This window comes from Pongo abelii, chromosome 8, assembly GCF_028885655.2.
Source record: "Pongo abelii isolate AG06213 chromosome 8, NHGRI_mPonAbe1-v2.0_pri, whole genome shotgun sequence".
In the NCBI taxonomy this organism is placed as follows: Eukaryota; Metazoa; Chordata; class Mammalia; order Primates; family Hominidae; genus Pongo; species Pongo abelii.
Window position 1 is genome coordinate 70,990,243 of NC_071993.2, and position 23,388 is coordinate 71,013,630.

Here is a 23,388-nt window from a genome sequence, read left to right on the forward strand (position 1 = left end):
ACTTGAATGGGTATGTATGTACACCAGTATTCATAGCAGCAGTATTCTCAGTGAAGTATTGATACATACCACATGGATGAACTTAAAATTATACTAAGTGAAATCAGCTGGACACAAAAGGACACATATTATATTATTCCATTTATGTGGGTGTACCTAGAATAGGCAAATTCCTAAGAACAGAAAGTAGAATAGTGGCTGCCAGGGGCTGGGGAAAGGGGGAATGGGGACTTATCACTTAATGGGGACAGAGTCTCAGTTTGGGATGATGAAAAAGTTCTGGAGATGGATAGTGGTGACGGCTGCACAACAATGAATGAATGTTCTTAATGCCACTGCATTGCACACTTAAAAATGGTTAAAATGGTAAATATGTTATGTATATTTTATCACAATTTAAAAATGTATACAGTTTCAAGAAATGGGGGGACAATACTATTAACAGCTCTAGTAACAGTTGCGTCAGCAAAAAGATCCTTCTCAAAATGAAAAAGTATCAAATATTCCTTGCCATCTTATAATTGCCAAGAGCAACTGACATCACTTTCAGTTATGCTGATTGAAAATTAGGTTGTTAGAAGTATAAACTTTGATGACCTAATCAACGAATTTTTAGAAAAGCCAGTCAGAAAAATCCTATGATCAAGATATTGCATACTTTAAAGTAATATATAGTATTATATAAAATTATGACACCAGTTTTTAAAAAATTTATGTATATATTGATACTCATGTATCTCTATTAACCTTATTATATTTTACAAATAATAAAACATTTTTTAAAGGAAAAAGCTTTATAGTTAGCTTTTTTTTTTTTTTTTTTTTTTTTTTTTTTTTGAGGCAGAGTCTCACTCTGTCACCCAGGCTGGAGTGCAATAGCACGATCTTGGCTCACTGCAACCTCCACTTCCCTGGTTCAAGCAATTCCCCTGCCTCAGCCTCCTGAGTAGCTGGGATTATAGGCTCACGCCACCACGCCGGGCTAATCTTTTTGTATTTTTAGTAGAGACGGGGTTTCACCATGTTGGCCAGACTGGTCTTGAACCCCTGACCTCAGGCAATCCACCTGCCTCGGCCCCCCAAAGTCGTGGGATTACAGGTGTGAGCCACCGCGCCCAGCCTATAGTTAGTATTTTAATGGCAAGTTCCCCTGCTTTTGGAAAAGGAGCTCTGCATTTGCAGTTTTGTTTTGGTGAAGCCCTACAAATTATGTAGCTGGCCCTGGTGCCAGCTTTCCCACTGATAGCCTGTCCAGCTTTGATCAAGTCACTTACCCTCTGCATCAGTTTTCTCACCCCCAAATGGGAATATTTAACCTGCTTCATGAAACTGGCATGAACATTTGTGCATATGTGCATGTGTATGTGTGTGCCTCTGTGTATGTGCATATGTATGAAAGTGGTTTGAAAAAGTATAGATGCTTTAAAATATTGGGTGGCATTGTTGTGACTATGAATACTTTTTGACCACGGCCCTTCCTGGAGTCTGAGTCTTTAGCCAAACACATTTACTGAAAATGAATAAATTAATTCATTTAATTCATTATTTTCCATGGGGCTTTCCAGACAAACATTTGAGAAAGGAGCTAAACGATTCATGTGGTCCATAAAGGTATCATTTTTATAGACTGGTGATTATTTCATTATTATTTCTTTTTGAGACAGAGTTTCACTCTTGTCGCCCATGCTGGAGTGCAATGGCGTGCTCTCAGCTCACTGCAACCTCCGCCTCCTGGGTTCAAGTGATTCTCCTGCCTTAGCCTTCCTAGTAGCTGGGACTTACAGGCGGCTGCTACATTGCCTGGCTAATTTTTGTATTTTTAGTGGAGACGGGGTTTCACTATGTTGGCCAGGCTGGCCTCAAACTCCCGACCTCAGGTGATCCAAACACCTCGGCCTCCCAAAATGCTGGGATTACAGGCATGCGCCACCATGCCCGGCCCTAGACTAGTGATTTTATAGATGGCATTTCTTCACACGACTAAAAGCAGAGTCTAAACTGAAAATGATGCCAAAACACTAGACTTCAGTCAACAATCTTAAAAGCCTACACTCCCAAATAGACTATTTGATAAACCCTCTGACTTTTAAGTAACTCAAAGGAAAAACACCACCAGGAGAGCTGAGTGCCCCCAGAATCGTCCTTGGACCATCTGCGGATCTTGTCTTATGATCCACTTATGCTGAGTGTAAACAAAGATACTGCTGTAAATAGAAGCAAAAATGTCCCTGCACTCAGATGGCTACATCTGGGAGCTCTGCCAAATTAGAAGATTTATGAGTCAGAGCCAGGTGGGTTCCATAGCAGAAGCTGGGGTCTCAACTCTGAACTTCTACTTAACACACACGTGGTGCCCTTGGTGCCTACTCTGACAATATCGTGACCCTTGGTAAAGTGACTATTAATTCCTACCGCTGGGGCTTTCCTGAGCCCTTCACACATCCTCCTGACTCTCCTTGGAGACTGTGTAGGTAGCTGGCTGAGGGGTGCGGCTAGGACCTTCGGTCAAGCTCTTCTATCAAGAGGCTGGCCCTGAAGAGCCACACTTGTAACTGATCAATAGGTTAACAAGCTGGTCGGGGTAGAACTCCGAATCCTTCCTGCGTCTCAAAAGCTGGCCAACGTCTCCCTCCCTCCAGGGTGGTAGAATCCACTTTGAAGTGTTCTCTCTCCCTGGCCCTCCCACTCCCTAACCTTTGCCCTCTTTCTAATTGCCCTGATCTCATCCCAACCTCCATAGCTATGTTTAAAGTCCACCTCTGGGGAACAGACAGATTGAATGTTCCAGATAATCCCTTTCCCAGTCCTGCCTGACATCTGGGTAGGGGGTTTGTCCCTGGACTTCTGGGACACTGGCTGGGGTTTGAGGAGAGAAGCCAGTACCTACCTGGCTGCAGGATGAAGCTGGCCAGTGGCTTCTTGGTTTTGTGGCTCAGCCTTGGGGGTGGCCTGGCTCAGAGCGACACGAGCCCTGATGCGGAGGAGTCCTATTCAGACTGGGGCCTTCGGCACCTCCGGGGAAGCTTTGAATCCGTCAACAGCTACTTCGATTCTTTTCTGGAGCTGCTGGGAGGGAAGAATGGAGTCTGTCAGTACAGGTGCAGATATGGTGAGTGTGCGGTTTCTCTTTCTGTAAAAACTGTTGCTGGTGGACCCATGGACAGCCCCAGAGAGGTCACGATCTGTCTTGCACTTTTTCCTGTTATCCACTTAGAGCTGCCAGATTTAGCAGATAAAAATGTAGGACACCCAGTGAAATGTGAAATCCAAATAAACAACAAATAAGTCATTAGTATAAGTATGTCCAGTGAAATATCTGGGACATACTTATCCTGACAAATTCTTCGTTGTTTATCTCAAACTCGCATTTCACTGAGCTTCCTGTATTGTATCTGGGAAACCTTCCCTGGGCCATTTTAATGAGTTTGTTGTGAGGCAGTTCTCAGGAAAAAGGGTACCTGGGGTGGGAAGAAGGAGGGTGGGTATGAGAGGTCTCTGTGAGGCGTTCCCTGGGATGAAAACTGAAACCGAACATTCAGAGAAAAATCTGCCATGGGGTGAAACCACCTCCTCAGCTGCTCTGTGCTCAGCTTGGAAATAAAGTCTCCCTTCCCCGTGCTGCAGTTCACGCCGTCCTCCCCGCTCTCAGTCCCTGACTGGCATCAATTTGCTGGACTTTCCCAAGGGAGCTGTCCCTGACTGCAGTCTCGGCAATGACAGGCCTGCTGTGGAGAGGAAGGGTTCGCGGCTCACCAGGGATCCTGGGGGCTGTCCTCTGGGCTTGGTGCCAGATGCAGAATTGTGAGCTGGCAGGAGCACTTCCCCTACCTTGCCTGAATATGGCTGGGGGTACACAGAAATAAGGTGCACACCTGGCTGTGGGCACGGAGCCCCTGGTCCCGGTGCTTCTTTCACTGGGCCCTGTAATTAATGTAATGGGAGCAAAATGTGGAACCCCAGGCCTTGAAGCTGGGTGGCATCGTGTAGTTGCCAACGCGCATGAAAACGTTTTCCAAAGCATGCACAGTCTCAGGTCTCAGGTAGATTAGTTTTATGGTTTAATTTATCAACTATCTCATCATGGGATTAGAAATGAAAATGGTGAGTCAGTTTAGCCTAACAGGAAAACACATTTGAGAAATATTTTCTCCAAATACTCAACAGAGAAAAAGTCAGCTTTGAAAAGATGCACAAAAAAACTACATACTTCCTGGACTCACCCATAAGTCTCTCTATTCCTTTTTGAGTGGGGAAAATTGCTTCCTTATACACTAAGACTGAGTAGGAGGTAATGGTTAATCATTGCATCAGGACCCAAAGTTTTGCAGCATAGATGTTTTAACAATCTATGGTTAAAAATCTATGTTTTAACCATTTATGCTGCAGCTTCTTTGTGAAAGTTTCACAGAGAAAAATGCCTGGTCTGTTAGGACCCACCTGGCCCTAAAACCATGTATTTGTCCAAGGCAGTTGGACCAACGCAGAGGCCTTGCCACTGGATTATGCTCACCCCGTTTGCACGGATGGGGCAGGGAAGGGGTTGACTCACTTCAGACATTGGAATCAACACAGGTGTTTTCCTTCCTAAAGGCAACACAGGACTACGTCAGTGGTTCAGCAAATAGGCAACAGCAGGAATTTTTATTAGGAAATCAAGAACCAAATCCTCTTCTTCCTTCTCTAGCAAAACAGCATTAAAAGACTTAAGCAAATTTTAGTTGCAGAGCCTCTGGCTGGGCAGGGTGGAAGCCAGCAGCAACTGGTGGGGGATGGGAAGAGTAAATAGAAGAGGAAGGCAAATAACTCTTCTCACTTTGTGTAAAACAACCTGCTCAACGAGAGGCCTGAAAAACACTTAGAAAAATAGGCGGTTACGCCTCCTTACCTTGAAACCCAGTAGATCCAAAAACCTGGCGGCTGTGCCCAAAAGAGTACAAAATACCTTCTCAAACTGATTGTGAATCGAGCAATCTTTTGAACAGACAACACCTAACAACGAGTCTGCTCTTTTGTAGTTTGCTTTGTGACACAGCTCTCGTGCACCGTGCTTGTCTTTTAAGTAGTGGTTCTCAAACTCGCCTGTGAATTGAAGCCCCTGGAGGGCTGATTCAAACAGATCGCGCGGCCCCACCCCAGGTGTTTCTGATTTGTAGGAGATTCTGGGCTTAGGAGATCCTCCTGCCTCAGCCTCCCAGTTAGCGTGGGCTACAGGTGTGCGCCACCATGCCCAGATAATTTTGCAACTTTTTGTAGAGAAAGGAGTCTCACCATCTTGCCCAGGCTGGTCTCCAACTCCAGGGCTCAAGCAATCCTCCCAACTTGGCCTCCCAAATTGCTGGGATTATAGGCGTGAGCCACGGCACCAGCCAGATTTTACCTTTGATAGGTACTAACTACTACTTAAAACAGTGGCTTTCTAACTTGGGTACACTTCAGATCACCTGAGGGGCTTTAACAACACCTGGCACCAAATCAATTAAATTAAAATTTCTGTGAGTTGGCCCCAGACATCAGTATTTTAACATTTTTCCCAGGTGATTGCAAAGCACAGCGAAGGTAAAGGAGTGCCATTCTATGACGTCATTCTTAGAGAACTTCAGCCCACAGGTTAAATTATGCAGGCAGATAAAACTGTGTATGTATCCTGGTAGCCCATGATAGCATGTCAACATTGTTTTCCGTGCTTCTCATATCTAAAGTAATTTGTTCTCATGCCGACACACAAAATCTGTACTTGTCAAACAAGTGGGCTATAAATATGACAAGATCCAGCGTGTGTCAATGGCATACCTAGCACAACTATTATTAAGGAGTCTGTACCAGCTGGGTGCGGTGGCTCATGCCTGTAGTCCCAGCACTTTGGGAGGCCTAGGCAGGCAGATCACAAGGTCAGGAGATCGAGACCATCCTGGCTAACACGGTGAAACCCTGTCTCTATTAAAAATACAAAAAAAATTAGCCGGGTGTGGTGGCGGGTACCAGTAGTTCCAGCTACTTGGGAGGCTGAGGCAGGAGAATGGTGTGAACCTGGGAGGCAGAGCTTGCAGTGAGCCGAGATCTCACCATTGCACTCCAGCCTGGGCAACAGAGCAAGACTCTGCCTCAAAAAAAAAAAAAAAAAAGAGTCTCTACCAATGCAAACAAGATTTCCTTGAGAATCGCTTCCAAAATATAGATACCCTTTTCCACCTCCAGAGATTCTGATGCAGTAGGTCTGTGGTGGGACCTTGGAACTGCACTTTTAATGAGTAGTCTTTGAACCCGACTTTGAGAAATAAGCATAGTAATGGAAAAATCATGGGTTTGAATTTAGGAGAAAATATCCCATTGCTGGTGACCTTGGGCAAGTTATCTGACTCTCTCAACCTTAGTTTCCTCAAATATGTAAAAATAATGTTACTAATACCCACCTTGCAAAGGTGTTGTGAGAATTAAAGATAATATACATAAAGAATCAGTGGTATATATACAGCATGGTAGGTACCAAACAAATTTTATGAACATTATGAGAAAGACAGTCTAGTGAACAGGTTAATTGCATTCAGATTCTTCCAGCTCTCTTTCAACATAAAAATGAAAAATCCCAGAAATCCCAGTGGCTGGACAACAGCCTCTCAGCTTCTGGAAGAAGTCCCTCGAGGGAACAACGACCGAAGAGTTATCTGCCTCACAAAGGTCTCTGGAGTTGGGTCAATGGAGCAGAGTTTCTATAATGATACTGTTCAAGCTTTCACACTTTAATAAAAGATCCTGATGATGAATTTCTTCCTGGATTTAGTTCCAAGAGTATCTTAAAAGTTTCTTTCAATATCTGTCTATTGTAATCCCAGCACTTTGGGAGGCTGAGGCAGGCGGATCATTTGAGGTCAGGAGTTTGAGACCAGCCTGGCCAGCATGGTGAAACCCCATCTGTACTAAAAATACAAAAATTAGCCGGGCATGGTGGCGCGCCCTGTAATCCCAGCTACTTGGGAGGCTGAGGCAGGAGAATCACTTGAATCCTGGAGGAAGAGGTTGCAGTGAGCCGAGATCGCACCATTGCACTCCAGCCTGGGCAACAGAGTGAGATTAAGTTTCAAAAATAAACAAATAAATAAATAAATAAAAATAAATATCAGTCTATTTTTTAAAGAGAATTTTTATCTGAAGTTTTACAGCAAAATTTTATAAACCTGTGAGTTTGTATCTTTTTCCAGGGAAATAACTCAAAGACTTCATCAGATTCTCCAGGGGATCCAGAGCCCAAAAAAAGAAAACAGCCGCTGGCTTAGAGGCAAACAGATTATTCTTGTTTTTGGGTGACTGACCTCCTAGTCTGCTGGGGACTCAGGGAGGAGGGGAGATGCTCCTGGGATGTGGGACTTTCAGTACTAACACCGGGACGGTACCAGGCAAACCAGGACAAGTTGGTCACCCTACCTTATGCAGTAACTTAATCTGTTTTAGCGACTGAAATACAGAGCTCTTCAGGAGAATTGCCTCTGTCCCGCCGTGTTCCACTGATGTATTAGTCATGGTGCATCTGAGTGTTTCTGGGAGGAAGGAGGACATACCTTTCTTTCTTTTTTTTTTTCTGGAATTTTGTTTTTCTTGAGATAGAGTCTCCCTCTGTCACCCAGGCTGGAGTGCAGTGGTACCATCTCGGCTCACTGCAACCTCTGCCTTCCAGGTTCAAATGATTCTCCTACCTCAGCCTCCTGGCGTAGCTGGGATTACAGGCATGTGCCACCACGCCTAGTTACTTTGTATTTTTAGTAGAGATGGGGTTTCACCATGTTGGCCAGGCTGGTCTCGAACTCATGACCTCAGGTGATCCCCCTGCTGGGCCTCCTAAAGTGCTGGGATTACAGGCGTGAGCCACCGGGCCCGGCCTGGAAATTATTTTATTTTCTCATGTTTGAGACAGCTAGTTGGGGTTGTTGATGAAGCCATGCCTATAATAGTTTAGTAAATACTCTTATTATTCATTTGTTATCATTATCTGTTCTTTATGACAATACAACATTAGTAGAAAAATCATATTATTGAGTGGAAAACTGTAAAACAAATGACAAAGACATAATATGTATACTACAAAAAGGTTCTTACAAACTGTGAAGAAATAGGCGAAAGATCTAAAAGAAAAATGAGCGAAGAATGGAAATAGGCAATTGACAGAAAAGAAAAACTAAATGGTTTGCATACAAATAATATGGTTGAATTCAGTATTGATCAGGGGCTTACAAATTAAAGTAACAATGAGATACCACTTTTAGTCAACAGAGTGGCAAAATTTAAAAGAAGAGTGATAGGAACTATTGCTGCCCGAGACAGGAAAAAAGCGCTCCTGTGAATTTCTTTTGGAAATATAAATGTTAATCCTTTTTTTAATGTTGATTTTTAAGTTCTGGGGTACATGTGCAGGATGTGCAGTTTGGTTACACAGGTAAATGTGTGCCACAGTGGTTTGCTGCAGATGTACCTTTTAATAAAGCGTACTCACTCCCTCCTAGCACCTTTTGGGGAACCAGCTGGGTGGAGAAGATGGACGCACTCTCCCGGGAAGGCAAAACTCTTGCCCTGGGACACAAAGCCCTGAAAGTTTTTACTGTTGTTTCTAGTGACAGAGAGATAAAAGGGTGGGCCCAGGAGGCAGTGTCTACCGCTGGCAGGTAGAGCTTTTGGGATTCTTGGCTAACACTTCTCGATCTCCCTCCAGTTGGTCTTTTAAGACTTTTATGGTATTTCACTTTATTCAGAAGCTTTTAAGTTTTATAAGATCAAATCTGTCAGTCTCTTTCTTTATGGCTTCTGAATTTTATGTCTTGATTAGAAAACCATCCTCACATCAAGATTAGAACAGTATTCTGCTGTTTTTTTCTGTGACAGCAGCCATAGCTAAATCATAATAGTGTGGCTGTGTTCCAATAAAACTTTTTTTATGAACACTAAAATTTGAATTTGAACAGGATCAAGTTGTCGGCCTCTCACGCCTATAAACAGCTCCAGCCAGAAAATAAAACATGTGTGGATATGATACATTATTAATGCCTAGACTTAAAACGTCAACCATAAGCTACTCAAACGATAATTTGAGGATATGGTATCCTTGAATGATTTCTGCTTCTGCCTAGACTGAAACCATTACCTTTTGTCTTAGAACTTATACTTACAGCTTCACTTCTAAATATAATTTCTGCAGTTAACATAAAACATTAAATAAAATAAAAATAACCATCATCAGCTGCAGGCTGGATAGGAATTCCATTCCGGTATCTTTCAAACTAGAATAACAGAGTTTTATCTTCTGTGAGTTATCAAGGGCAAAAAGGCAGAGGGTAACCCAAGAAACCAAGCCAAGTCTGTGGCAAATGCCCTTTTCAGCAAAGTTATTAAAAAGATGTTTCACTCTCTGGCTGGGCAAGGTGGCTCACACCTGTAACCCCAGCACTTTGGGAGGCCAAGGAGGGCAGCTCACTTGAGGTCAGGCGTTTGAGACCAGCCTGGACAACATGGTGAAACCCCGTCTCTACTAAAAACACAAAAAATTTGCTGGGCGTGGTGGCAGGTGCCTGTAATCCCAGCTACTCAGGAGGCTGAGGCAGGAGAATGGCTTGAACACAGGAGGCGGAGGTTGTAGTGAGCTGAGACGCTATCTTGAGTGTGGGGCTACCATGATGAGACTAGTGTCCTCGTAAGAAGAGAAAGAGAAAGAAGAGAAGACAAGGCCGTCTGCAAGCCAGGAAGAAGGCCCTCACCAGACACGGAATGCACTGGCACCCTGATCTTGGAATTCCCAGCCTTCAGCACCGTGAGGAATAAATTTCTGCCGTGTGAGCCATCCATTCTGTGGTATTTTTGTTATAGCATCCAAACTGCCTGAGATAGGGAATGACTGCTGAATGGGCCCAAGGTCTATCTTGGGGGTGATGAAAATGTTTTTGAGCTAGATAAAGGTGATGGTTGTACAGCATTGTGAATGTACTTAATTGCATACTTTAAGGTGGTTAATTTTGTGTTATCTGAATTTCACCTCAATAAGAAAAAGAAGGCTGGGTGCTGTGGCTCAGGCCTATAATCTCAGCCCTTTGGGAGGCTGAGATGGGTGGATAGCTTCAGTCTGGGAATTCAAGACTATCTTGGTCAACATAGCCAAACCCCATCTCCACAAAAAATACAAAAATTAGGTGCAGTGACAGCACTTGTAGTCCCAGCTACTAGGGAGGCTGAGGTGGGAGGCTTGCTTGGGCCTGGGAGATCGAGGTTGCAGTGTGCCAAGATCACACCACTGCACTCCTGCCTGGGTGACAGAGTGAGAGACTCTGTCTCAAAAAATAAAAAAGGAAAGAAGCAGGGCACAGTGGCTCATGCCTGTAATTCTAGCAGCTCATTAAGCTGAGGTTGGAGAGCTGCCTGAGCCTAGGAGTTTAAGACCAGCCTGGGCAACATAGCAAGACCCCATCTCTATAAAAAAAATTTACAAGTTAGCCATGCATGATGGCATGCACCTGCAGTCATAGCTAGTTGGACAGCTGAGGCAGGAGGATCACTTGAACCTGGGAGTTTGAAGCTGCAGTGAGCTATGATTGTGCCACTGCACTGCACTCCAACCTGGGTGACAGAGTGAGACCCCATCTCTTAAAAAAAAAAAGAAGATGAAAACGAATAAATAGTTACACCATCAAAAAAGTGAAAAGACAACCCACAGAATGGCACAAAATATTTCCATATTTGACAAGGCACTTGCTTCCAAAATATATAAAGAACACTTACAACTCAACAGTAAAAAGGTAAATAACTCAATTATAGAGTGGGTAGAGGATTTAAATAGACATTTTCCAAAAGAATTTATATGAATGGTAAATAAGCACATAAAAAGATGCTCAACATAATCATTAGAGAAATGCAAATCAAAACTACTGTGAAACACCACCTCACTCCCACTAGGATGGCTACAATAAAAAGGACAGACAATAGCAAGTGTTAGTGAGGATGTGGAGAAATGGGAACCCTCACACATTGCTGCTGGGAATGTGGTGCAGCCACTTTGGAAAACGGTGTGGCAATTCCTTAAAGTGTTCAACAGGGTTACCATATGACCCAGCAATCCTATTCTTATGGAGAAATGAAACACATGTCCACACAAAAACCTGTCTACAAATATTAGTAGCAGTATTATTCATAATAGCTAAAAGGTAAAAACAACCCAAATGTCTATTAACCGATGAATGGGTAAAAAAATGTGGTATGTCTATACAATGGAAGGTTTTTCTGGCAATAAAAAGAACTTAAGTACTGATACATACTACAACATGTATGAAACCAGAAAACATTATGCTAAGAGAAAGAAGCCAGACACAAAAGGCCACATATTGTATGATTTAATTCATGTGAAGGAGTTGCCTAGGGCTGGGGGTAGGGAGATGGTAGAGGTGGCTAATGGGTACAGGGTTTCTTTTTGAGATTAGAATGTTCTAAAATTAGATTATGGTGTTGACTGGAAAACTCTGTGCATATGCCAAAACCATTGAATCGTACACATTAAATGAGTGAATGTATATGATATATGAATTATAGCTCAATAAAGCTGTCATAGAAAACATATAACAAAGAGATTAAAATCATAATGGCAGGCCAGGCAAGGTGGCTCACGCCTGTAATCCCAGCACTTTGGGAAGCCAAGGTGGGTGGATCACTTGAGGCCAGGAGTTCGAGACCAGCCTGGCCAACATGGTGAAACCCCATCTCTACTAAAAATACAAAGATTAGCTGGGTGTGGTGGTGCGTGCCTGTAACCCCAGCTACTCAGGAGGCTGAGGCAGGAGAATCACTTGAACTTGGGAGGCGGAGATTGAGGTGAGCCAAGATCGCACCACTGCTCTCCAGCCTGGGCAACAGAGCGAGATTCTGTCTGAAAAAAAAAAAAATCATAATGGCAACTGCAACAGTTATATATTATTGAGCAACAAGGTACCTCGAAACTTAGCAGCTTACAATAGCAAAGATTATATCACACAGTTGCTGAGGGTCAGGGATCCTGGAGTGGCTTTGCTGGGCAATTCTGGCTCAGTTTCTCATAAGGTTGAGGTCTTGCTGACCAGCTGATGCTGCCATCTCTGGAGATTCAGCTGGGGCTGGAGGATCTCTTGTTAAATTCATGTGGCTATTGACAGGAGGTTTTAGTTCTTTGCCACATGGATCTTTCCATGGGCCTGTTCATGACATAACTTCCCCTAGAGTGAACTGTGAGAGAGAGGGAAAGTAAGAGAGCCCAAGACAGAAATCATGGTCTTTTATAGCTTAATCTTAGGAGGAACACACCTCCACTTCTGCAGTATTCTCTGGGTCACACAGACAACTCCTGGGACTATATACAAGGAGGTGAATACCAGGAGGTGGGGATCATTGGAAGTCATCTTGGACCACAATCTTATAACCACATGTATCACAGCAACAAATTCCCAAACTGTGGTAGAAACTGCTTAGTGTCCCCTAATATCCATTCTTCCCCTTTTCTACAGTATAAAGCCCCTCCTTCCACATTTTAGCTGGGCTCATGGCTGCCCACTTCATTTCCTAGCCCACCTTGGCAACCAGATTTTGCCATTTGATTAAGGTCTGGCCAAAGGGAAGTATGAGGAAGTGACGTGTATAACATTCTGGAGTGTGTTTACTGAAGAGAGGGGCTGGACCCTTCCAACTCCTGCCATTCTGCTACAGGTAATATGAATGTGTTGGCTGAAGTGCCATCTTAGACCATGAGAGCCAGGGCTACACTCTAGGGCTGGTAGAGCAGAAAGCTAGAAGCAGCCTGGGTTCCAGGAAAGTGCAGATTTACTATACCAGAGGCATGAGTCTTAGCTCTGGATTTTTATGAGATATTCTGTCTTGTTTAAGGATCTGAATAATATAGGTATATAGAAGGTATAATATACATATGGAGAAAATTGCAGTGTTCTATTGAATGACATACAGAAAGACCTAAGTAAGTAGAGAACTATACCGTGTCCATATTTGGGAAGACTGAGTATCCTAAGAAAGGCAGTTGTCTCCAAATCTATACATTTGATGGATTTTTCAATCAAACTCTTGGTCATCTTTCTTGTAGAATTTACTAAATTGATTCTACAAATTCAAAAAAATTGCAAAATTCTTTGTAAGAGTAAAGGTCCAAGAATAATCAAGACAATTTTGCAGAATGATACGAAGTGAGGGCTTTAAAACATAAACTTAGTATCTAAAAATTAAAACAGAATGATGAGTGCAAATAGGCTTCAACTGCACCTGAACCTGTATTTGAACTGTCACATTTAATTAAAAAAAAATTTATAGCAAGTTTGGCAAATGTTGACATTTATTATGTTTGTGCATTTGGTACATGGCTGTTTGTTTCTCTGACTTTTCAACAGTTTTGAAATATTTCATAATATAAAATAATTAAGAATAAATACCTGGTAGGAGAAGAAGGAAGGAAGGAAGGAAGGAGAAAGAAAGAAAGAAGAAAAGCAGAAGAAGAAAAGGAAGGAAGGAAGGAAAGAAGGAGAGAAGGAAGGAAGAAAGGAAGAAAGGAAGGAAGAAAGAAAGAAAAAAGAAAGAAAGAAAGAAGAAAGAAACTGTCATATGCCTTATTCTAAGGATTAATTATTCTTAGCACATTCCCCCAGTCTTAACGCTAGGTCTTGTATCTCCTAAAAAGAGGCAGAGATGTGGTGAAGGAGCATAAGCTTTGGAGACAAACAGGAAATCTGACTTTATATCCTGTTTCCCCCACTTTCTCTATGATGGTAGGCAAGTCATGCGACCTCTTAGCCCGAGTTTCTTATCTGGATAATGGGATAAAATACCCACTGCAGATGGCCATCCTGAGGTCATCTCAGGTCAAGGTTATCTTTACCTATGAGCACTGCCATTGATACAACTGATAAAGCTTCTCTCTACCATTTGAAAGATCTTAAAAAACAGAAATTCAAAGCTGTTCAGATCATTTCTGCTTAGTTCTATGAAAGAAATGCCTAAGAAATCACATCAGGGTGATTTCTTTGCTCTTTGCTCAATAATACTCTGTCTACGTTTATGGAATCTTCCTTGAATTTCCTGCAAGTTAAACCCTTTTGTGGTGCTGCTACAATTCCGATTCCTTAAGTGTACGATCAAGTTGTGTTCTGCTTGTTCTTTGAGTGGTGTGTGGTCTTGCAGTGAAGGAATGAGGAACCTTGAGTTTTAGTTGGGTTTTGCCATGGCCCTTATCTTCAATGTTATGCACTTAAAAAACATTAGAAATGTCAGTAAATAAGTGCTCATTGGGTGCAGTGGCTCACGCCTGTAATCCCAGCACTTTGGGAGGCCAAGGCGGGTGGATCACTTGAGGTCAGGAGTTCGAGACCAACCTGGCCAACATGGTGAAACCCTGTCTCTACTAAAAATACAAAAATTAGCTGGGCATGGTGGCACATGCCTGTAATCCCAGCTACTTGGGAGGCTGAGGCAGGAGAATTGCTTGAACCCAGGAGGTGGAGGTTGCTGTGAGCCAAGATCACACCACTGCACTCCAGCCTGGGCAACAGACAGAGACCCTGTCTCAAAAAAAAAAAAAAAAGTGCTAATGAAATTTTTTGAGATTAGGAGAAAAAGTCAAAGTGGTTTGAAAGTCATTATTCTTCTGTGACATCATCATCACCTGATTTGGATGTGAGAAACAGTGACTTTTAAAGAAAAAGTGAAATATGCTTTTAGAAAATTTTCATTTGATGAATGTTCCCAAATGCTTGATTTCTAAATATTTCATCTTGCTTCTTTCCTTTCTTCCTCCTGCAAGGAAAGGCACCAATGCCCAGACCTGGCTACAAGCCCCAAGAGCCCAACGGCTGCGGCTCCTATTTCCTGGGTCTCAAGGTACCAGAAAGTGTATGTACTGCCAGCATTACCTTCTTGGTTGGTTGGTTTTGACTGAGAGCAATCCTAGAGTTATGCTTGATGGAAGTGATTGTTTCTGGAAAAAAGTTGAACAGTACAATTAAGTATTTTAAATTGGCTATGAGGGAGAGAATTTTTAAAGAAGATATCTGATTTCCTTTTCTCAGGGACAGCTGTCCCTCAGATAAACCCTTGGTAGTGGATCAGAACTTTGAAATCACCACTGAAAATGTCAGCTGAGACTTAGGGCATCATGAAATAACTTGAGATAGATCTGACAGGTTTGACTTATTGAAATTAGTGGACCATTTCAGTGATGTGCTGGAGCCAGCTGGTGCTGGCCAGTGAGAGCTGATTGTTACATATTGTCATGACTTTTGCAAGCAGCTGACTTCATGTTAGTAGTGCCAAATTGGCTATGTTTGGAGTGCTGACATCATAGAAATCTGCACACACACACACACCCCACGCCCTGCTAATTTTTGTATTTTTAGTAGAAACGGGGTTTCACCATGTTGGCCAGGGTGGTCTCGAACTCCTGACCTCAAGTGATCCACCCACCTTGGCCTCCCGAAGTGCTGGGATTACAGTCGTGAGCCACCGCACCCAGACACATGTGGCATTTTACAGTTGTTTATAGGATGCTTAGTAATCATGGGTGTGTGTGAGATGTGGTTTGACCACAGTTCTCTTGTGATCAGGAGCTGTGTGTTCTATACCCACTCTACTTTCCAACACACACACACACACACTCTCACACACACACATACATGCACACCCTTAAAATAGTGCTGTCTGGGATGCTGGTGATCTCTTGATGAACTGAGGCTGAATTTTTTTAATACTTCTTAGCCGTAGAATCCTTTGCTCACACAAAATCTCATATGGGACTGTTAAGTGTTAATGAAATTTAGAAGCCCTGTGGCTCTGCTCTCTTCACTACCCTTCTGTTCTCTATTTTCATTACTGTAAGCTGCCTCTGAATTTTAAAATTACTAACATCTAAAAAAAAAAAGGTGAAAAATGGCCAGAATCACTTACTGAACTAATAACTAAGTAACAATGAAAACTTGTAATCCTGTGACTGTTGGTATTCTACTGAGTCATTGGTGTTTCTGAATTGACCAGGATATGCGATAGAAATGTGAGAACCGGCTAGTTAATGACAAGGTGGCCAAGGTTGCCTAAGGTCCTTAGTCTAAACGTGGCATTTCTTCCCCTTCTTTTCCCTTCCTTCACTTTTCCCCAGATGGACTTGGGCATTCCAGCAATGACAAAGTGCTGCAACCAGCTGGATGTCTGTTATGACACTTGCGGTGCCAACAAATATCGCTGTGATGCAAAATTCCGATGGTGTCTCCATTCGATCTGCTCTGACCTTAAGCGGAGTCTGGGCTTTGTCTCCAAAGTGGAAGGTAGGTATCTCAATGGCACGTACAGTGCACAGGGAGTTTTGTTCCTGTTTTCACACCGAGATATAGCCAGAACCCCTTGACTCAAAGAGATCATCAGAGCTCACTGAATATTCTTTATGAAACACTGTGGCTGAGCAAGAAATGGTGAAGGAAAGATTCTGGGCACTCCTTCACTCAAGTTCTTGCTGTCCTGCCCGCGAGCTGCTGGCACCACTCCTGAAGGTAAACGACTATACCAAAGCCTTCCCAGAAAAATAAAAATCTATCATTTAAGGCTGGAGAAGGAATTGCCCAACTGGCTTGGATTATCCATTCCACTGTTAAATAATTTTCCATATCAGGAATTATTCCTTATAGGACCACTTGGTTTGGCTTAAGCATTTTTTTTTTAATTTTGTTTTCAGTCAGGGTAGGAGTTCAAAAAACCTTTTCTGCATAAAGGTCTCTATATACTTGAGGATAATTATTTTATTTAAATTTTTAAAAAATTTTTTTGAGACAGAATCTCACTCCGTTGCCCAGGCTGGAGTACAGTGGTGTGATCTCAGCTCACTACAACCTCTGCTTTCCGGGTTCAAGCGATTCCTGTGCCTCAGCCTCCCACGTAGCTGGGATTACAGGCACCCGCCACCATGCCCAGCTGATTTTTGTATTTTTAGTAGAGATGGGGTTGTGCCATGTTGTCCAGGCTGGTCTCGAACTCCTGAACTCAAGCGATCCGCCCGCCTCAGCCTCCCAAAGTGCTGGGTATTACAGGTGTGAGCCACCCCACCCAGCAAGAATAGTTATTTTAAACAACTGCTTTGCTACCTAGTTTCTAGCACTGACTCTATAATTTCTTTTTCCTAATTTACTTAGGAAAAGTTTTTACTCTCTCAATTTCTGAAGCCAGGATATTGTATCCAGGTATGAATTAGCATTTTCTATTTTTAGATGGTAAGAGTTGAAATGCAGGCTGATAAAGAGCTGGCTCCACACCACAGAGAGTGTCTGCAGTAGAGAGAATTTTGGATCTTTTCATAGATCAATGTCTAGAGTGCAGTCTGGAGGTGAAGGTGTGAGGGCTTGGAAATGTGAATAATTCAGTGTGCCCTATGAAAAGGAGTATCATTCTATTCTGTTTCTACAGAGGGTGAAAAAGTACCTGCTGCTAATCTAGGGTCAGGTCAAGTTACTTCCTGCAAGCAATGTCCTATTGATTCATTCTCCCAAATATCTCTTTCATATCCCACTTGCCTGGTTACTGCAAATTAACCCAGTCTCTGTGTCCCATCTAATTGATGGTCACCATTGGGACCAGATATGCCACACGAATGTGATCATCTCAACCCCCTGTGTAAATCATTCAATAGATTCCTCCTCCTTACGGATGAAATCCAAACTCCTCAGTATGCCATACATGGCCCTTTCTGATTCAGCCCTAGCCTTCCTCTCCACCATTATCTTGGGCATTTCTGGTCTGTCTCCTGATTCCTGCCTCAGTGGGCTCAGAACTGTCCCTTTGTAGATTCTACAAAAAGAGTGTTTCCAACCTGGTGAATCAAAACACAGGTTCCATTCTGTGAGGTGAATCCACCCATCAAAAGGCATTTTCAAAGATCGCTTATTTCTCATTTTTATCACAGAATATTTGATTTTTCCTTATGGGCCTCAGTAGGCTCAGAAATGTCCCTTCGTAGATTCTACACAAAGTGTTTCCAACCTGGTGAATCAAACTACTTGGGTTGATGGCCCATCCCTTTCTGCCCCTGTGTGAAACGCCCTAATCATTCATTTTTTGTTGTTGTTGAAACAGATTTATTAAGCTACAATTCACACACAATACAATTCACCCATTTAAATGCTTTTAAATATGTTCACAGAGTTATGCAGTCAATCCCACAGTCAATTTTAGAACATATTCATCACCCTGAAAAGGAGACCCAGGGCCATTAACAGTCTCTCCCCAAATTCTCCCTGCCCAGCTTGAGGAAACCACGAATCTACTTTCTACCTCTAGAACTGCCTATTCTGGACATTGTCAAAAATCAATTGACCATAAAGGTTAGGATTTATTTCTAGATGCTCAATTCTATTCCACTGATCTATGTCAGGACCATGCTGTCAGTTACTGTTGTTATGCAGTAAATTTTGAAATCAAGATGTGTTCTTAAACTGTGTACTTTTTTGTCAAGACTATTTTTGATATTCTGGATCCCTCACATTTCCATATGAATTTTAGGAACTGCTTGTCAATTTCTCCAAGGAATGGCAGCTAGAATTTTGAGAGGGTTATTGTTGAATCTATAGATCAATTTGAGAATATTGCCATCTTAACAAAATTATATTTATATCAATGTCCTTTCCATTTATTTAGGTCTTCTTTAATTTATTTCAACAATGTGTTTATAGTTTTCACAGTACAAATCTTGGACTTCTGTTAAATTTATTCCTAAGTATTTTATTCTTTTTAATGCTATTGAAATGTAATTGTATTTAAATTTTACTTTCAGATCATTTATTAATAATGTATAGAAATTCATTTGATTTTTGTACATTGATCTTATATCCTGCAACCCAGCTGAAATAACTCCTTAGTTCTAATATTTTTTTTTTCATGGATTCCATAGGCTTTTTTATATATAAGATAATGCCATCTGCATATCATCTTCCTTTCCAATTTGGATTTTTAAAATTTTTTTCTCTTGCCTAATTGCCCTGGCTACAGCTTCCAATACAACATTGAATAGAAGTGTTGCGAGTGGACATTTTTGTCTTGTTCCTGATCTTAGAGTAAAAGCATTTCGTCTTTCACCATTGAGCATGATTGTTAGCTATGGCTGTCTCTAGATGGCCTTTATTAGGTTGTGGGAGTTCTCTTTTCCCAGTTTGTTGAATGTTTTCTTTTAATTTTTCTTTCTTTCTTTCTTTTTTTTTTTTTTCTGACATGGAGTTTCACTCTTACGCCCAGGCTGGAGTGAAGTGGTGTGATCTTGGCTCACTGCAACCTCTGCACCCCAGGTTCAAGCGATTCTCCTGCCTCGGCCTCCAGAGTAGCTGGGATTACAGGCATGCACCACCATGCCCAGCTAATTTTTGTATTTTTAGTAGAGACAGGGTTTCGCCATGTTGGCCATGCTGGTCTGGAACTCCTGACCTCAGGTGCTCCACCTGCCTTGGCCTCCCAAAGTGCTAGGATTACAGGCGTGAGCCACTGCACCTGGCCAAGTGTTTTTATCGTGAAAAAGTGTTGGATGTTTTCAAATGTTTTTTCTGCATCTATTGAGGTGATCATGTGGTATTTGTTCTATATTCTGTTGATGTAGTTTATCATATTAATTGATTTTAGTATGGTTTAGCATTCTTAGGCTAAATCCCACTTAGTCATGATGTTAACCTTTTTGTATGTTGCTGGATTCAGTTTACTAGTATTTTGTTGAGGATTTTGCATCCATACTCATAAGAGATACTAGTCTATAGTTTGTTATTTTTGTGATATCTTTGGTTTTGGTATCAGAGTAATATTGACCTCATAAAATGAGTTGGGCAGTGATCCCTTCTCTCCTAATTTTTTTAAAAGCTTAGAAAGGATTGATATTAATTCTTTAAATGTTTGGTAAAATTCCCCAGTAAAGCCAAGTAGAATTTGATTTCTTTGGGGAAGTTTTTAATTACAAATCACGAGCTTGGGTTAGTAATTGTATTTATATACACTAGTAATCTATTCATATTTTCTATTCTTCTTGAGTCAGTTTCAGCAGTTCATGTCTTTCTACGAATTTGTCCATTCCATCCAAGTTATCAACATTTTTTGGCATGTAGGTATTCACAGTATTCCCTTATAATCCTTTTTATTTTTATTTTTTTGAGATGGAGTCTTGCTCTGTCGCCCAGGCTGGAGTGCAATGGTGTGATCTCGGCTCACTGGAGGCTCTGCCTCCGGGTTCACGCCATTCTCCTGCCTCAGCCTCCTGAGTAGCTGGGACTACAGGCACCCGCCACCACGCCTGGCTAATTTTTTGTATTTTTAGTAGAGACAAGGTTTCACCGTGTTAGCCAGGATGGTCTTGTTAGCCAGGAGGTCTCCTGACCTCGTGATCTGCCTGCTTCGGCCTCCCAAAGTGCTGGGATTACAGGCGTGAGCCACCGTGCCCGGCCCTAATCCTTTTTATTTCTATAAGATTGTTAGTGACATTTCTCTCTCATTCCTGAATTTGGTAATTTGAGTCCTCTCTTTTTTTCTTGGTTAGTCTAGCTAAAAGTTTGTTAACATTTTTTATCTTTTCAATGAACCAATTTAAAAAAATTGATATATCATTCACATACCGTAGAATTTACCCTTTAAAATACACTTCAGTGGTTTTTGTATATTCACAGAGTTGTACAACCATCACCACAATCTAATTCCAGAACATTTTGATTAGTCCCAAAAGAAACCCTGTAGCCATTAGCAGTCACTACTCATTACCTCCCCTACCCCACCCCAGCCCTAGACAACCACTATTTTACTCTCTGTATGGACTGCCTATTCTGGAAATTTCACATAAATGGAATCATACAATATGTGGCCTTTTGTGTCTGGCTTCTTTTGCTTAGCATAATGTTTTCAAGATTCATCCATGTTTTAGTGTGCATCAGTACTTCATTTTCCTGACCATTCTTGAAGTTTAAACTTAGATATCTTGCTTCCTCTAAGATACCTCTCCTAATAACCCTTGCTGCAAAGGGATAGAGACCCTTTCTGTGGGCTTCCGTACCACCTTGGGGTTATTTTCATCATGAGATAGTGTAGCTATCTGTTTACCTGTCCACCTCTTTATCCAAACTGTGGAGTTCTTAAGTTGAGGATGCCTTTTGTCTCTGTATCCTTGGATCCTAAGACAGTGGCTAACCAACATATCCAACCCATGCAAATGTTTTTCCATCAATGAATGGTTGTTCATCCAATACCTGAACAGGGAAAGCTATAGGCGAGATTGGGTGTGTTCTGGGTGGTATGGCCATAGATGGGAAAGCTATGGGAAACATAGTTGTTCATGTGAGGGAGTCTTCTGCAAAAAATATTCTCCATGGAGTGAGCATGGTGGTGTGGGAGGTTCTGCTTGCTCACCATTGTTTTGACCAAGGGCCCACATGCGAGGGCACCTCCAGGTGTCTTCTGCTTTACTGGATTGGATGGGAGCTTTTCTGAGAACATTCTCTGAAATGGATGCTCTTCCTTTGAATTCTATATTTGGATTACTGTCTCTACTTTCCTCTGGGTATCATGTCATCCCTGGAAATACTCTTCAAAATTACTCACTGTTAACCTTTCTGTCCCTCTTCATCTTTTTCAAGCAGCCTGTGATTCCCTGGTTGACACTGTGTTCAACACCGTGTGGACCTTGGGCTGCCGCCCCTTTATGAATAGTCAGCGGGCAGCTTGCATCTGTGCAGAGGAGGAGAAGGAAGAGTTATGAGGAAGAAGTGATTCCTTCCTGGTTTTGAGTGACACCACAGCTGTCAGCCTTCAAGATGTCAGTCTTCGAGTCAGCGTGACTCATTCGTTCTTCCAACAGTTTGGACACCACAAAGCAGGAGAAAGGGAACATTTTTCTACAGCTGGAAAGTGAGTCCTATCCTTTGAGGAAATTTGAAAAAAGACATGGAGTGGTTTGAAGGCTACTCTTCATTTAAGACTGCTCTCCCCAACCAAGACATGTTTGCCTGGAAATTCAGTTCTTAGCTTAAAGACTAAAATGCAAGCAAACCCTGCAATTTCTGGACCTGATAATTATATTCATGAGTGAAATTGTGGGGAGTCCAGTCATTTGGGAGGCAATGACTTTCTGCTGGCCCATGTTTCAGTTGCCAGTAAGCATCTCACATTTAATAAAGTGTACTTCTTAGAACATTTGGAAAGAGATGAATGAATTCCATTATCACCAATATGCTTCCATTTCACTTAGAAGAGACCAAAACCCAACTGGTAAGTTCCACCGATGACCACAGTTATTCCCACTGATGCTAAACAGAGAAAACAGGTGGGCAGGCTCAGAGGCTTACCTGATTAAGGCCAACGGAGGGGAAGGTCAGATGGAATTAGGTCTCTGAGGATTCATTTTTCCCTCCGGTGACCTACCCCTGTTGGTATTCCCAGTTACTAAATGGTGTTAGAGTCATGCTAAGATCTGAGATGTACTTGGTAAGAGTTACTAATGGAGCTAGCTAGGAAAAGTCGCTGCAGCCTGTCAGGAGTGAGAGACAAGTGGCCATTCCCTAACTTGCGGGTCTCAACCCTAACCATGGATTAGAATCACCTGAGGATCCTTTAAAACAAACCAGTAAATATGCACTGGTATTTTATAAATGTTTTCCAGGCGATTCTGCTGCACAGAAGGGCTGGGGGCCACTAATCTAGAGCAGGAATTGGCCCACTAAGTCCCGTGGGCCAAGCCTAGCCCAAAGCCTGTTTTTGTTGTTGTTGTTGTTTTTGTTTGTTTGAGAGACAGTCTCACTCTGTCGCCCAGGCTGGAGTGCAGTGGCCATATCTCGGCTCACTGTAACCTCTGCCTCCTGGGTTCAAGCGATTCTCCTGCCTCAGCCTCCTGAGCAGCTGGGATTACAGGTGCCCACCACCACGCCCGGCTAATTTTTGTATTTTTAGTAGAGATGGGGTTTCACCATGTTGGCCAGGCTGGTCTCAAACTCCTGGCCTCAAATAATCTGACCACCTCGGGCTCCCAAAGTGCTGGGATTACAGGCATGAGCCACCACACCTGGCTCAAAGCCTGGTTTTGAATCCTTTTTTGGAATAACCATGCTCACATTTGTTTACATATTCTCTGTGGCTCTCCTTGTACTACAGCTGCAAAGTTGAGTAGCTGTGACAAACGCTGCAGGGCCCAGAAAGCCTAGTACATTTACCAGTTGGCTTTTTACAGAAAAAGTTGCTGAATTCTATCTAAATCTTTTTCTCCTTTCCCTTACTTTTGTTAATTTTACTGATTCTACTAACAACTATTAATTGTAGCATTTTTTTTTAAATTTTTTGGGATTTGGGGGGTTTTTTGAAACAAGGTCTCACTCTGTCACCCTGGCTGGAGCACTGTCATGGCTCACT

At 42.3% G+C, this 23,388-nt stretch overlaps 1 protein-coding gene across 3 annotated transcripts; it reads left to right on the top strand.

The window, feature by feature from the left end:
* Nucleotides 1-2,670: 2,670 nt before the first annotated feature.
* On the top strand, nucleotides 2,671-22,650 carry PLA2G12B (phospholipase A2 group XIIB). Of its 3 annotated transcripts, none has more exons than XM_002820829.6 (4): nucleotides 2,671-3,109; nucleotides 14,795-14,883; nucleotides 16,142-16,307; nucleotides 21,624-22,650. In XM_002820829.6, the coding sequence occupies exons 1-4, from the start codon at nucleotides 2,899-2,901 to the stop codon at nucleotides 21,743-21,745; spliced, it is 588 nt and encodes a 195-aa protein (XP_002820875.3). In that variant the 5' UTR covers nucleotides 2,671-2,898; the 3' UTR covers nucleotides 21,746-22,650. The 3 variants fall into 3 exon arrangements, with proteins under 3 accessions (XP_002820875.3, XP_009243767.2, XP_024109726.1); XM_009245492.4 differs by having other exon boundaries at nucleotides 21,627-22,650; XM_024253958.3 differs by lacking the exon at nucleotides 14,795-14,883.
* The last annotated feature ends 738 nt before the right edge of the window (nucleotides 22,651-23,388 follow it).